Source organism: Hermetia illucens, chromosome 4 (assembly GCF_905115235.1).
Source record: "Hermetia illucens chromosome 4, iHerIll2.2.curated.20191125, whole genome shotgun sequence".
In the NCBI taxonomy this organism is placed as follows: Eukaryota; Metazoa; Arthropoda; class Insecta; order Diptera; family Stratiomyidae; genus Hermetia; species Hermetia illucens.
The window spans coordinates 5043545-5055967 of record NC_051852.1 but is presented as its reverse complement, the minus strand read 5'-3'; the positions used below and the strand labels follow the sequence as shown (position 1 = coordinate 5055967).

At 43.4% G+C, this 12423-nt stretch overlaps 2 protein-coding genes across 3 annotated transcripts in view; one reads left to right on the top strand and one right to left on the bottom strand.

Annotated features, from left to right (window-relative positions):
- The window catches only part of LOC119654509 (TWiK family of potassium channels protein 7), a 644233-nt gene that overhangs the window by 572373 nt on the left and 59437 nt on the right, over positions 1-12423 (top strand). The gene's annotated exons all lie outside the window — the stretch shown is intronic.
- Positions 10768-12057, bottom strand: LOC119654510. The gene is made up of 2 exons (XM_038059948.1): positions 12015-12057; positions 10768-11930 (listed from the first exon to the last, which is right to left on the bottom strand). Exon 2 carries the CDS (start codon positions 11917-11919, stop codon positions 10888-10890), a length of 1032 nt encoding a protein of 343 aa, XP_037915876.1. The 5' UTR covers positions 11920-11930; positions 12015-12057; the 3' UTR covers positions 10768-10887.

The following is a 12423-nucleotide window of genomic DNA, read 5'->3' as shown; positions in this document are numbered from 1 at the left end:
AAGGCTTTTCTACGTAGAAGCGTTAAAAGGGCCATAATACGTAGGTATATAGGGAGGAAAAAACTTTGGCAAGATATGTATAATGTGGTTGGATTGGTCATAAGACCATGCTCTGATTTTGGTGATAAATCTATAGCAGCGGGAGAGCGCAAGAACGAACACAAATATCCATGACGGACCGTGGTTCGACTCCAGGCAACGAGAAGGCATAGTGTCGACCAACTCAATTATCGCGCCGTCAAATGTCTGAGCTGATCACCAGCATTTCAATAAGGGGCATCTCAAATATTTACATTTGAGAGACGCGAGGATCAATGGGAGCTACAGGGTGCATTATAAAAGCAATGCGCGTTTGCCAGGAAAACTAGATTTATTCATCCCATTGGTACATACGGTTAAAACTCTTCAAAATAGTCTCCTCCTGCATCAATACATCTGTGGAGACGGTTCTGCCACGCCTGGAAAACACCCTGAAGCTCCTTGACTAGAATGCCCCTCAGGGACCTTGTAACTTGCGCTTGAATGTTCTCCACCAACTCCCAGTGCTTTCTCAATCGGGCGAACAAAAAAAACATGTCACAAGGAGCCAAGTTAGAGCTGTAAGAAGGCTGGAGCACCAAAGAGGTCTTGTTCTAGGTCAGGCAATTGTAACTACGAAGGCCCTACGGTTGGGGGCATTGTCGTGGCGGAACTTGATCTTTGATGTCAGGACTGATGCATGCGACCCGTCGGTTCAGTCTCTTGAACACCTCCAGGTAAAAGGCTGGGCTTCACAATTTTTCCTTCCGGTACAAACTCAAAATGGACGACTCCTTAGACCTCGAAGAAGACAATCAGCATTGTTTTGATGCGAGACTTGCTCATGCGCGATTTTATGAGTTTGGGAGAAGGTTATGTGTGCCAATAGGAGCTCTGTCTTTTGAATTCTGGATCGTGCTCGAACACACAAGCCGCATACAAAACTTCATCACGTACCGCTTTTCCAGTGAGCGCTCCATTAAACAGTGACGCAATCGAAAAACAGACTTCGCATAAAGACACATCCTAACACTCCTACTGTTCAGAGCAAACTAAGACAAGGCGCATTTGAAAGGACAGAACCCCTTGCACAATCTCCTGCCGGTCTGATCGCGCTTCGATGCATAGTTCGATCATAATAAAATGATACGCGTTACTTTCATAAGGCAACCTGTAGACCAGCTGGATTCATTTTGTCAAGGATCGCCCTGAATTGAGGTACTTCGGGATTCGTCATCGGTAATTATCTGTCTAGGTTATATGGTCCTGGACTTTTGGCTCCTTGAAATCTTTTCCTCTCGGTAGAGGGACCGCCTCCTACTATTCGTGAAGCCTAGAGTGAATGGTCCACGGTACTCACAAAGTGCTCTCAGCTTTCCTGGAGTTTTTAAAGTAGTCGTTTGTCTTCCTCCCTTGGGTTGACAATATGAATGGGTTAAGCTTTAAGCTAAATGGTCTCCAATTGGGCTATATAAGGGTAGTTTTTGTTTAGAGAAAATTGAAAGCTGTGTTTGGAAAAACAATTGACTTGCACGTAAGCATCCAAAACAACAAAATTTTCCCTGCATTCCCTGGCAGGTGATATTTTCCCATCGAAACTTGATTACCACCTTCAAAGTAATTATACAATTCCTAACTAATTCCCGGCTTTTTTTTCCGATTGATGCCGTTCTATGGTTTGTGTCGCTGTTGGTCGCACATACCTGTCATTTTATTTAGTTGTTGTCGAGTGTCTAAACTGCGTTGACGTTTTCCCAAAAAGCTCCTCCAGCAAGTTTTTATTGCGCGTCAAAAATGTCGGCGTACGTACCGAATTTCGAGCATATGCGCCATGCACTGCTTTTCATGTTCAATCAAGGAAAAAAGGTGCCGAGAGCCACTGTGGACTTGTGGAAGTTTATGGCGATCGTGCAATTAACACTTCGAACATGTGAAACGTAGTTTCGACAATTCAAAAATGGAGATTTCGGCCTGAGCGACGCCGCACGCTCCGGCAAGCGAGAATCGTTTGATGACGTCGAATTGCAAACATTATTGGATGAAGACAACACGCAAATGCAAGGACAGCTTGCAGATACGTTGGGAGTTCAAAAGCAAGCAATTTCGAAACGTCTAGGAGACATGGGAAAAATTCAGAAGTGTGGGAAATTGGTGCCGTATGAACTGACCGAGAGACAAATGGAGAACTGAAAAGTGACGTATGAAATGCTGCTTCAACGATACAAAAGAAAGTCTTTTCTCCATCGTATTGTTACGGGCGACGAAAAGTGGATTTCCTTGGAGGACCCTAAACGCAATAAATCGTGGGTGAGTCCAGGTGGTGCATCGACATCGACGGCACGACCAAATCGTCATGGTCGGAAGGTCATGCTGTTTGTGTGGTGCGACCAGACCGGTGTGGTCTACTTTGAACTGCTGAAACCTGGTGGAACTGTGAACGCCGTTCGCTATAAACAACAAATGAAAAATGAATATCAAGAAAGACAGAAGAAGGTGATTTTGCTCCATGGCAATGCACCATCGCATAAGTCGAAAGTCGTTCGCGACACGCTGGAAAAACTCAAGTGGGAGGTGCTTAACCATGCGGCTTACTCACCAGACCTGGCTCCATCGGATTACCACCTCTTTGCCTCTTTGGGTAACGCACTTTCTGAGAAGCGCTTCGACTCCTACGAAAATTTGCGGAAATGGCTCACTGAGTGATTCACCTCCAAAGACAGTTAATTCTACTGGCATGGTATTCACAAATTACCAAAATATTTCGAATAAAATGACTATTACGGTGCCCGGAAATTAATTAGGAGTGATACTAATTTTGGCAAGCATTTCCCGAAGCTTTGGACAAAATCCCTCCTGGTTCCCTTCTCAGGATAGTCAACAGAGCTATCCAGTTGTCTTTCCAACGCACTAGCTGTAAGCAATCTAAAAGTCCCCTCCGCATCTATCCCATCATAATGAGCCTCGACAATATTAAATAAGCTCCAATTCCAGCCCACTAAGTCCTTTGGAGGACTTAGTTCCTAAGTCTTCATCTCACTTTTAGACAGTTTTCTTAAAAGCTCTGCTTGTCAGAATTTCCCACCGAGGTTATGATTTGGAAACCAAAGAACAGACCGGACACAAATTTTTCAAATATGCGTACAGGTTTGGAAAATTTTAATTAAAAATAATCCCACTATTTGCGCATCGCAGCACCAACAACGGAATACTTGGATCAACTCAAGTCTCAATACTAAATCAAATAAAAGTAAAATCGCACTCCATCCCCGAACCAGGACGGCTCCTACTTTCCATCATTTCTCCGAACAAGCCCAACCCACATCATAAAATGACTTCTTTATAAAATCGGACCATATAATCAAAGCGGGGACCGAACTTAGTCCATTGGGGAATAGATTTTATCTCAATCAAGAAAATTCATTTTAAATAAAAGGACAATCTTTGTCTCTAAGGACATTAAGGATAACTTTAAGTTGATTAAAAGTTAGAAAGTTCTCTCCATAAAACTGACTTGCGTCTGTTTCGTGTCCATCACGAGGAGCAAATCGCCCAGGCAGGCCCAAGCAAAGCAATCCAAGTGAGAATTTAGAGACCTATCTTGCCGTCATCATGTCCCTCCTCCCGTTCATCTATTCGTCCTGTCGATTTCACTTCTCATACACTAACTTATTTTCATGTAACGGACACAACTCGAGATAGCTTCGCGGGGATGAAATATATTTCCAAGTCTTCATCTTTTTCGTGAGGGGCTAAGTGATTTGCTTGAATTTTTGCAATTAAAGGATAACGACAAGAAGATTAAATTTATATTTGCTTAAGTGTTGAAAAGAAAGGAAGAGAGCTTTTGGAAGTTTGAAATTTCAAAGAAATAATATTCTGGCAAAGGGCGGGGTTCAATTACAATGAGCGGTTTTTATTATGAAAGTTCGTTCCTTGAGGGGCTTTTAATTACAAAAAAAGATACTGGAACGAGAGAGCATTTGATGTTCGCAGGGTAGGTCGGGAGCAGGGAAGGCCTGATCCGAAATGTAGACTGGGGTGCATAGGGAGCTCTCCCTTAATTTTTCCAATGTACTTCACCACTCGTTTCCATCTGACGAGATGAAATATTGCGAATGTCAATTTTCTAAATTGCAAACAACCCGTTCATTAACTACGTCGATTTTCCATCAAATTAATTTCCATCACCCCCAGTCATGTTGGTGGTTTATCTTCATCACGGCATAGGCTGCCGTCTGCATGTGCACATACCCCCAAGCCTTAAAAGTGGTGCAAAGCAATGAGTGAGTTGTTTCCAGTGACAATCGCTTAAAGTTGATGATGTTTCAGGTTTGCCAGCTTGACAGCCCTAAAATAAACGGAAAAGACATCTGCAACCATGAATAAATATTTGAACTCTCAAATGATGTGTACGCATTCCACAAAATATTTGTTGTCGGCGTTTTTTCCCACATGGTAATGTGGCGGAGACAATAATTTAAAAGCTTCGCAAAGGGATGAAATTTCAAATAGGACCATAAATCAAGGCTCCTGTACACACGCCTTGTTCAGTAAATTAGGAAGGCGTTCGTTCGAATTTAATTGGTTTTGATTGTCTATGATGTTCGATCCAGTTGTGGGCGTACTTCTCATCAATGGTTACGTTTTACTTTAATTCTGTATAAAAATTTGAAGGGAGGCGAAAGGAGAGGTAGGAGGTAGGAGAGAGTAGAAAGTAGCCCGTGGCATTTACGAAAGATAGTAGCTTCCGACCCTGAAACCATAAATCTCTTTTAAGTCCTCAAAAAATTGCTAACCTAGTTCTAATTATCCTCTCTGTAACCTCAGCAATGGGAGATGTTGAAAATGCCGAGCCTAGTGGCCTAGCAGCCTATACCTCAGTACCCAGTGTAAACCGCCATAATCCTGTGCGCTTTTACTTGTGTCTGGCCCAAAAGTTCCCGCGATCCAGTCTTGTTATAACAGGATTAGACCCTCCTTGACTTAGCGCAGGCAATGGGTCTTCGCCATCAGGAGTTAGCAGTTGCCAAAGAATGCAAATAGATTACATTTTTCAAGTTGCCAATAGTACGCTGTATGTGCTCAACGAGGGACTGTCAAAAGTGGAGCCCCGCATGGCCCGCTCGTTCTCCTCTTTGTTCTTATTCCCAAGATCACAGGAAAGGGTGACTCTCACCTGACGAGTCTGTTTAGTGTATCTCCGTACTTCTCCACCAAATTGAAGATGTCGCATCCGAGTAGGAAACCATAAAAGCCACTTTTCTGTCACCCAGAATGACCATGCTAGGTTTGAAGCTCGAATCAGCCCCAGTATCGACAGGGCTTCAGTATGGTCAGTATCTCCATACACTGGCGAATCCCAGAAAATCATATAGTTCCACTACATTGTATATGTCCCAGAAAACTCTCACTGACTCCTTGTCATAACTTCGCAACACTTCTCCAAGCTTGACTTGCGTGTCGATTACTCCGTTGGCAATGCCAAGAGTCTTTGAGGTACTTTGTTTAGAATGCAACTACGGACGTAAAACTTTGCTGTCCAACATTCGAACTGAAGTAATCTGACAGTTCTGCATGCTACAGAGAATTTAATGTTGAGGTCCAGACGGAAGAGATGCAGTTGTGCATTGAGGACATCTGCTGGGCAGGACTGCAGAGCTGCAGAAGAACCTACAACTCGGAGTATCCAGACCTTAGTATGAGGGCATTCACATACTATTTTAGAATTCATCTGTTTGGGCCTAAGGGCATTACTAGCCACCCGACTGTCGATCAGAATAACAATGTTCTTCACCCTATTGTTTCTTTGGGGTTGAAGGATACACATCTATCTATTGAGTGTATTTCAATCTAGATTTGTTTAGTGTGTTTCAGATTATTCAGATTGTACTGTTAAGGGGAAGTCACACCGCGTCCGTAGAAGAACTATTGTGCCTCATTTACTAGCTCTAGCGTACCTATTAATTACATTATCTCAAGCAAGCCTATAACCGTTAGAAATTTTAGTAAATATCCCTAATTCTAAACCTTTCAACTTTGCATCTGGTATTAAGCGTTGTCCCAGATGCCTCGACCTACTTTGCACAAGTGCTGGACACTGTCCCAGAACATGTACAGAGGTTTCATCACACAGAACTTGCAGGCAGTGTCCGTAGATATCTCTAATTTGCCTAGGTGATAGTTTAACCGGCAGTGACCAGTGAGAATTCCCACTATGATTCGGAGGTTCTTCTCTGTGAGGCTTAAGAAACCCTTTGTGCGCTTGAGTTCGTATCGCTCAATAAGCACCCTGGGCTGCTCTATTCTTGCTAGACCCGCCCAGGGTAGTTACCTGTACCGTTCTTCTTCTTTTTTTGATGTCGTCGACATGATTCCGATTGCACAGAAGGGTTTTGGCCCGTATAAAAGGCGTCCCTGCCCCCTTTCTGGCTAGTTCGTCCGCTACCCCATTGCCTTCCAACCCAACATGGCCTGGAACCCAGAGTATGCAGACCTTATTGGTCGAGCCGAGCGTATTCAGTCTTCTCATACCTGTTTAGAGTTCACCTGGTTGGACCTAAGTACCTTGATCGCTGCTTGGCAGTCAGTCGGAATAGCAATGTTCTGCCCCCTATAGTTCGTTTGGTGATTAAAGGAAACACATCTGTCTATTGCTTATATTTCCGCCTGCAATATGCTAGTGTGCTTACCCATTGGCTCCAAGTACATTTTCCTTGGACCAATGACACCCGCTCCCTTTGCTGTGAGGGATCCGCCAGTGTACCAAGTAATCAGTTACTGGTTTAAGCCGTATGTCACAGCCACGCTCTCCCAGTTTGCCTTGTTACTTCAAAGTGTTTCAAACTTCTTATCGAAGTGAAACCTCGTTGTCATGTTTTCCCTTGGTATCAATGATTCGGGATACCTCCTAGATAGAATATAAATCTTCCTTCGATTTAGCCAGCTCCCCGCCTCACTGATATTTCGCCAACCCTAAAGATTGCCCTGTATGTGCAGATGGAGTGGGGTTAATCCCAGAAATACCCCCAATAATGCCATAGGTCATCCTCATTATTGCCCCATTAATACACATGCAAGCCAGTCTTTGGAGTTTGTGTAACTCCCGGCTTGTGTGCTGAGTTCAGTTCTTTCTGCCCAGATTACCGCCCCTTAGGTAATCATTGGCCTTACTATTGCAGTGCATATCCAAAGTAGTATTTCCAGGCTGCAACGTCGCTGTTTCCCTGCTATAGACCTACAAGTCATCAGAGTCTTGCTTTCCGATAAGTGTTTCCGACATGCGTCTTCCAGATTTGGTCTAATTTTGACCTCTGTTTCTCGTTTCACCTCCATGTCATGTAATCTTATGGTTCTCAGGTGACCAAGCTTACGTTTCCTAATGAATGGTACTATGGTGGTTTCGGCTGGACTGATATTCAGTCCTACCTTCCTGCAGCACACACTGGTAATCCTTAGTCCAGTTTGGATCACATAGGGTATCCTCATAGTTGCCTCTACAGAACCCTGGATCGCGTAACCCTGGATCTGTATTCCAGTATTTGTTAGCATATCCAGGAGTTCGTCCACTACCATACTCCACATAAGCGGTGATAATACTCTGCCCTGTGGACAACCTCGAATAGTATTCATGACAACAGAATTTGTACCTGTCGGTACAATACCATTTACCTACTCTCTAGTATTTTGTCCATGCAGAAAGCTAGGGTGTTTCCCACTCCCTTGCGACTCGGGGCATCTTGTATCTCTGTGTACGATGTATCGAATGCTCCTTCAATTTCCAAAAATGTACACAGTGCAATTTTTTTTTTGTTTCTATGTCATCTCGTGGTACATCCGTCAGCTGATACCTCTGCATCAGTTGACCGTCTTGCTCGGTAAGCATATTGACACTGATGTTGGGGATCACCCTTTAGAACGTTAGTTCTAGTATAGCTGTCTATGACCTTCCCCACCATTTTGAGTGCGAACGATGTTAGGTCAATTGGTATGAAGGATGTAGGGTGAAAAGGATCCTTTTTACCCGTTTTCGGAATAAATACCCCTTTTGCCGACTTCTATGCCCTTGGTATATATCCTAGGGCTATGTTACCTCTTACCACCCTCAGAAGGGACTCTAAGATGATTTCCAGGCCTCTCAGGACTAGCCCTGGGAAGATGCCATCTACTCCGGGTAATTTCAGTGGTTTGAAAGTTCCCACTGCCCGCCTTACCCTAGCTTCCGAGCATATTTCTTTTGCCAGTTTCCAGGTCTCCTTTCCCTTTTATTCGTTGTTGGGATGTCAGGCAGAATGTTTGTCGCCTGCTGCCGTGGGGTCGAACCCCTGGAAATGAGTTCTGAGAAGCATGTATACTCTGTTCTCCTCATTCAAATGTCCCATCTTCTTTTTTCAAACAGACAAAAGATATTGCCCATCTTTGGCTACAGCTTTATAAGGCCAGGTTGCTTCTATTGATTTGTTCGATTCCTTCACGGAATTCCCTGAAGTTGTTCCGTTTTGCTTCCCTGATCGCATTGCTATATGCAGTCAGTGAATTTTTGAACCTCAGTCAGTCCCCGGTTCAAGAATTTTCCTACCTCCGTTCCCATTCTGGCTGGGTTCCTATTCCACCAGAATACATGTCTTGATGGCTTAACTGTCTTAGCCGGACAACTGGCCTCACATGCGTCAATAACGACTGTGTTGAGGTTTTCCACCACTGTTTAGTCCCAGTTCGTTCCTGATGTCGCCGGCCCCTTGAAAGTGAACCATGCGGTTGCTCGGGTGCGTTGCTTAGAAATCCCAATCCATTCTCCTGGGATACCCTCTTATTCTTTTTATTTCGGAGTTACCCTCAATGTCGAAACTGATTATTCTGTGATCGGACATGGAGGGCTCATCCGATAACCTACAATTCCTGACCAGCTTGTTCATTAGAGTATTTTCTAGAGTGTTGTCTAGTGCCTCCTGTCTAGTGCTGGTCACAAATGTTGAAGAGTGTTCCCTATGTTATATATTTCTAACTTAGTGCAAAGAATAAGTTTCACAAGGTACTCACCCCTTCAAATGGTTGTCGCTGCTTCTCCAGAGTTCGTGATGGGTGTTGGCATCGCAGCCAAGGAGAAGTTGTAACGCCCTCTTCTCACGGAACCTCACCAGTTTAGCGACGTGCTTCAGTGGAATCCGAATGTCATCTCCTGGGAAGTTTCGCGATACCACGAATGCCTCTCGGGTGCTTCTCCCGGCTTCCAGTGAGACTTGGATAACCACAGGGTCCCCGGTCAGAAACTCTGAAAGACATATATATTTTGAGTTATGTTTAAGAATTATGCAAGCTCTTGGTTTTTCAAAAAACGCGTCCCAAATTACCTGCATGCTTCGGTCATCTACCCTGATCGTGAGGAGTCTACCCGTGCCTTCCACCTTGCTTTTGAAGACTCTTCACATGTTGACAGATCTGCTTTTTTCCAGCCTGGCAATTTAGGAATCATGGTCATAAGCCACTCTGCAGTATATGACCACCAGTATATGACCTGGTTGAAAGCGTATCCCGGTGAACACAGTTTCGCAGTCCATTCCTTCAACATCTGCCTGAGGACAGAGTCTTCAATTGTTTCGTGCTCCTCGTGAATGGGTGTTTGCTCGGGAAATATTTTTGGCAGTATGATCAATTAAATGCCCTTGGCAGCACTAGCATAACTAATGGCGGACTTCCTGATTCCTGCCTAAACACCTGTCCTGCCCTTGTTTCCTCCCCTCTTGGGTCTAAGTTTTGATTTTTTGGGACCATTCCCTTCATACGGCATAATCTCCGCTGCTCTCCGTTTTCTTATAATAATAATAATCTTTGGTGCGACAATCCAATTGGATCAGGGTCTTGAAGTGCACTTCATTCAAAACCGTAGCGGCACTCGCGCTCATCCGAGATTGTTACCCTAATTTGACACAGGTACTCATTCACAGCCTAGTCAGTGAGATTTGAACCTTCTGTACGACAGCCTTGTGCTCTAACCTTTCAGCTATCGGGTTATTCCCTGCTTTTTGAACAGTGATCTTTGTTGGTTGTTCTCCTTGCAGTATAATAATCTTGACCTTGAATTAACTTGTCCCTTCTTGGGTGTAATCACAGTGAGGCTCCGTTCGAATATAATCAGTTACATCCCATTGCAAATGAGCACGGTTCGGTTGACACCTTGGATTGGGGGAGGTTTTTTATCCGTACCGTTTTGCTAATAGTAGGGTCACCTCGTACAGGGTGTGGCTATCACTACTCACCAACAGTCTTGGCAGATGAAAGGCTTGGCCCCTGGAAAGCCACACATTACCCTACAAGAGGGGCAGCTCACTCTCAAAGAGAGATAGGTTGGGCCTAGGGAGCTACATTCCGCGTCAGTCTATCCTACAGTGACCCCAACCTTAGCTATGACCTTCATTATTTGGACCAAGGAAATTCAAGGTGAACCAGAAAGCAATGGGGGAGGGTAGCCAAGAATCCTCAGCCGCTAAAATCGCATTGACCTGAATGAGGCTAGAATACACTAAGAGTTGTGAATGGACTATTTCTTGTTTACTATTGCGCACCCATTTCCAGGGGAAGTGATCAGATGTTATACATCTACCTTGTTGAAAGAGCCCTCCTCTAGAATGCAGAATCCTCTTCTTCCTCCCACGAAATCTTTAGGACGAACCTTTCCAACATGACGTTGTGCAGTCCCATCGCTCATCCTTCCTTCAATTCAAAATTCTCAGTCAAAAGAAAGTACTTTCTATGAACATTATTTAATTAAAGCATCACATTATAAATCTCTTGAGTAAGATACAATTTCATTTTTCATTTAGACAATAAAACACTCACAAAAAGACACACCCACCAGCCAATAAACATCACCGATCAAAACTCCAATTCAGTGAAAACTTTTATTTTATTCTTGATTATATTATTGATAATAAATCGTTGAAATTTGAAGCGTCCATCTGGCTTATGAATTTGTGAGTAATCCTCAAATTGATAGGTTACATGGATCGGTATCTTTTCCACCACAACTGGTGTGACTTCCACCGTGAAAAAAACATTGGCCGTTCCTTGAGGATTTGGACAAACCACCGTAGGCTTACTAAACATCACTTGGTAGTAGTAAAAATCACTGGTATCGGTCGATCTTTGAGATATGTATCTTATGAAGAATTTAAAACCAGGATCAAGGACCCACCGCTCCACATATCTACGGATAACATCCTCTATATAGTCCAAGTCGAAATGGTTCATTTGGGGCCAAGAAAAAGGGGTAAGAGCCCGCTCACTTTCATACTCGGGTACCACATACAGATCGTCTCGATTTGAGTCTCTCATTTGTTGGTTGATGATGTTCACAGCATCTACCAGGACACTATTCACAAGATTCATGGCAATCTGACGAACATCCTGAAACTCCTGCGGGTTTATACTGTTCAGAATATCGTTGGTCATACAAGTTCGCAAATTCATAATATTGACTTTCCATGGCTTTCGAATCAAGCGCTTCACGTTCCTTAAAAGATAATTTTCATATACTTCCAAGGATTCATCAATCCTTCCAGTTCCGTGGAATGCAGCAGCTTCTGGATATTTATACTTGTTCCCTTCCAGCAGGTAGTAAGGAGACTCTACGCTTCCAATTTTCATGAGGGACTTCTTCTTTTCGGGGTACTTGGTCGAGAACCATGTTGAATCAAAGTATACGAAACGATCTGGGTCGAGGATATTGTACGGTGATTCGATGGAGTTGGAAGCTTCGGATTCAGTGGCGGAATATTCTGATGGTGGTTTGTCCAATAGTTGTTTGCATTTGTCAAGAAGTCTATAATATGGTGGCTCGATTGCATGGCATTCAGTTGAGGTGGTCTCCAATTTTTCCGTTTGAGATTCTTCACTGTATTCTTCCATATTGATGATGACTGTCTTCAAAGATAATTAGAAAAGATATTTTAATGAGTTTTAAAAAGTTACTAAATTTTGTTCAAGTTGACAGGGATACTCACAGTTCTCCTTAATATAATTTTGATTGTCAAATCAAGAATTTCGATACAAAATTTCAAAACATACTTGTAAACTTTGAGGGTGGAATGCAAGATGCAATATCTCAAAGCAGAAATTATGAAGATCTATTTGTGCCCTATCCAACTTAGCCTGAGTTTCCAATTTCACTTTTGTGATACCTATGGGCTTCAATATCCATAAAGCATCTATTCCCTACCCAGAATGCAACAAGGTAGGTAGGTAGGTATCTAGGTTATAGTACACCTGATCCATCCAATCTAGATGTTCTCTGAAAGCAGATATTAGCTCTTACTTAGCCTGAATACCGCAGGATTGCCAGACAACTTTCAGGATATCACTGAAATGCGCTCCAACTCCCTCCGTAACGTCCTGAGACGCCTGAATTCCTCC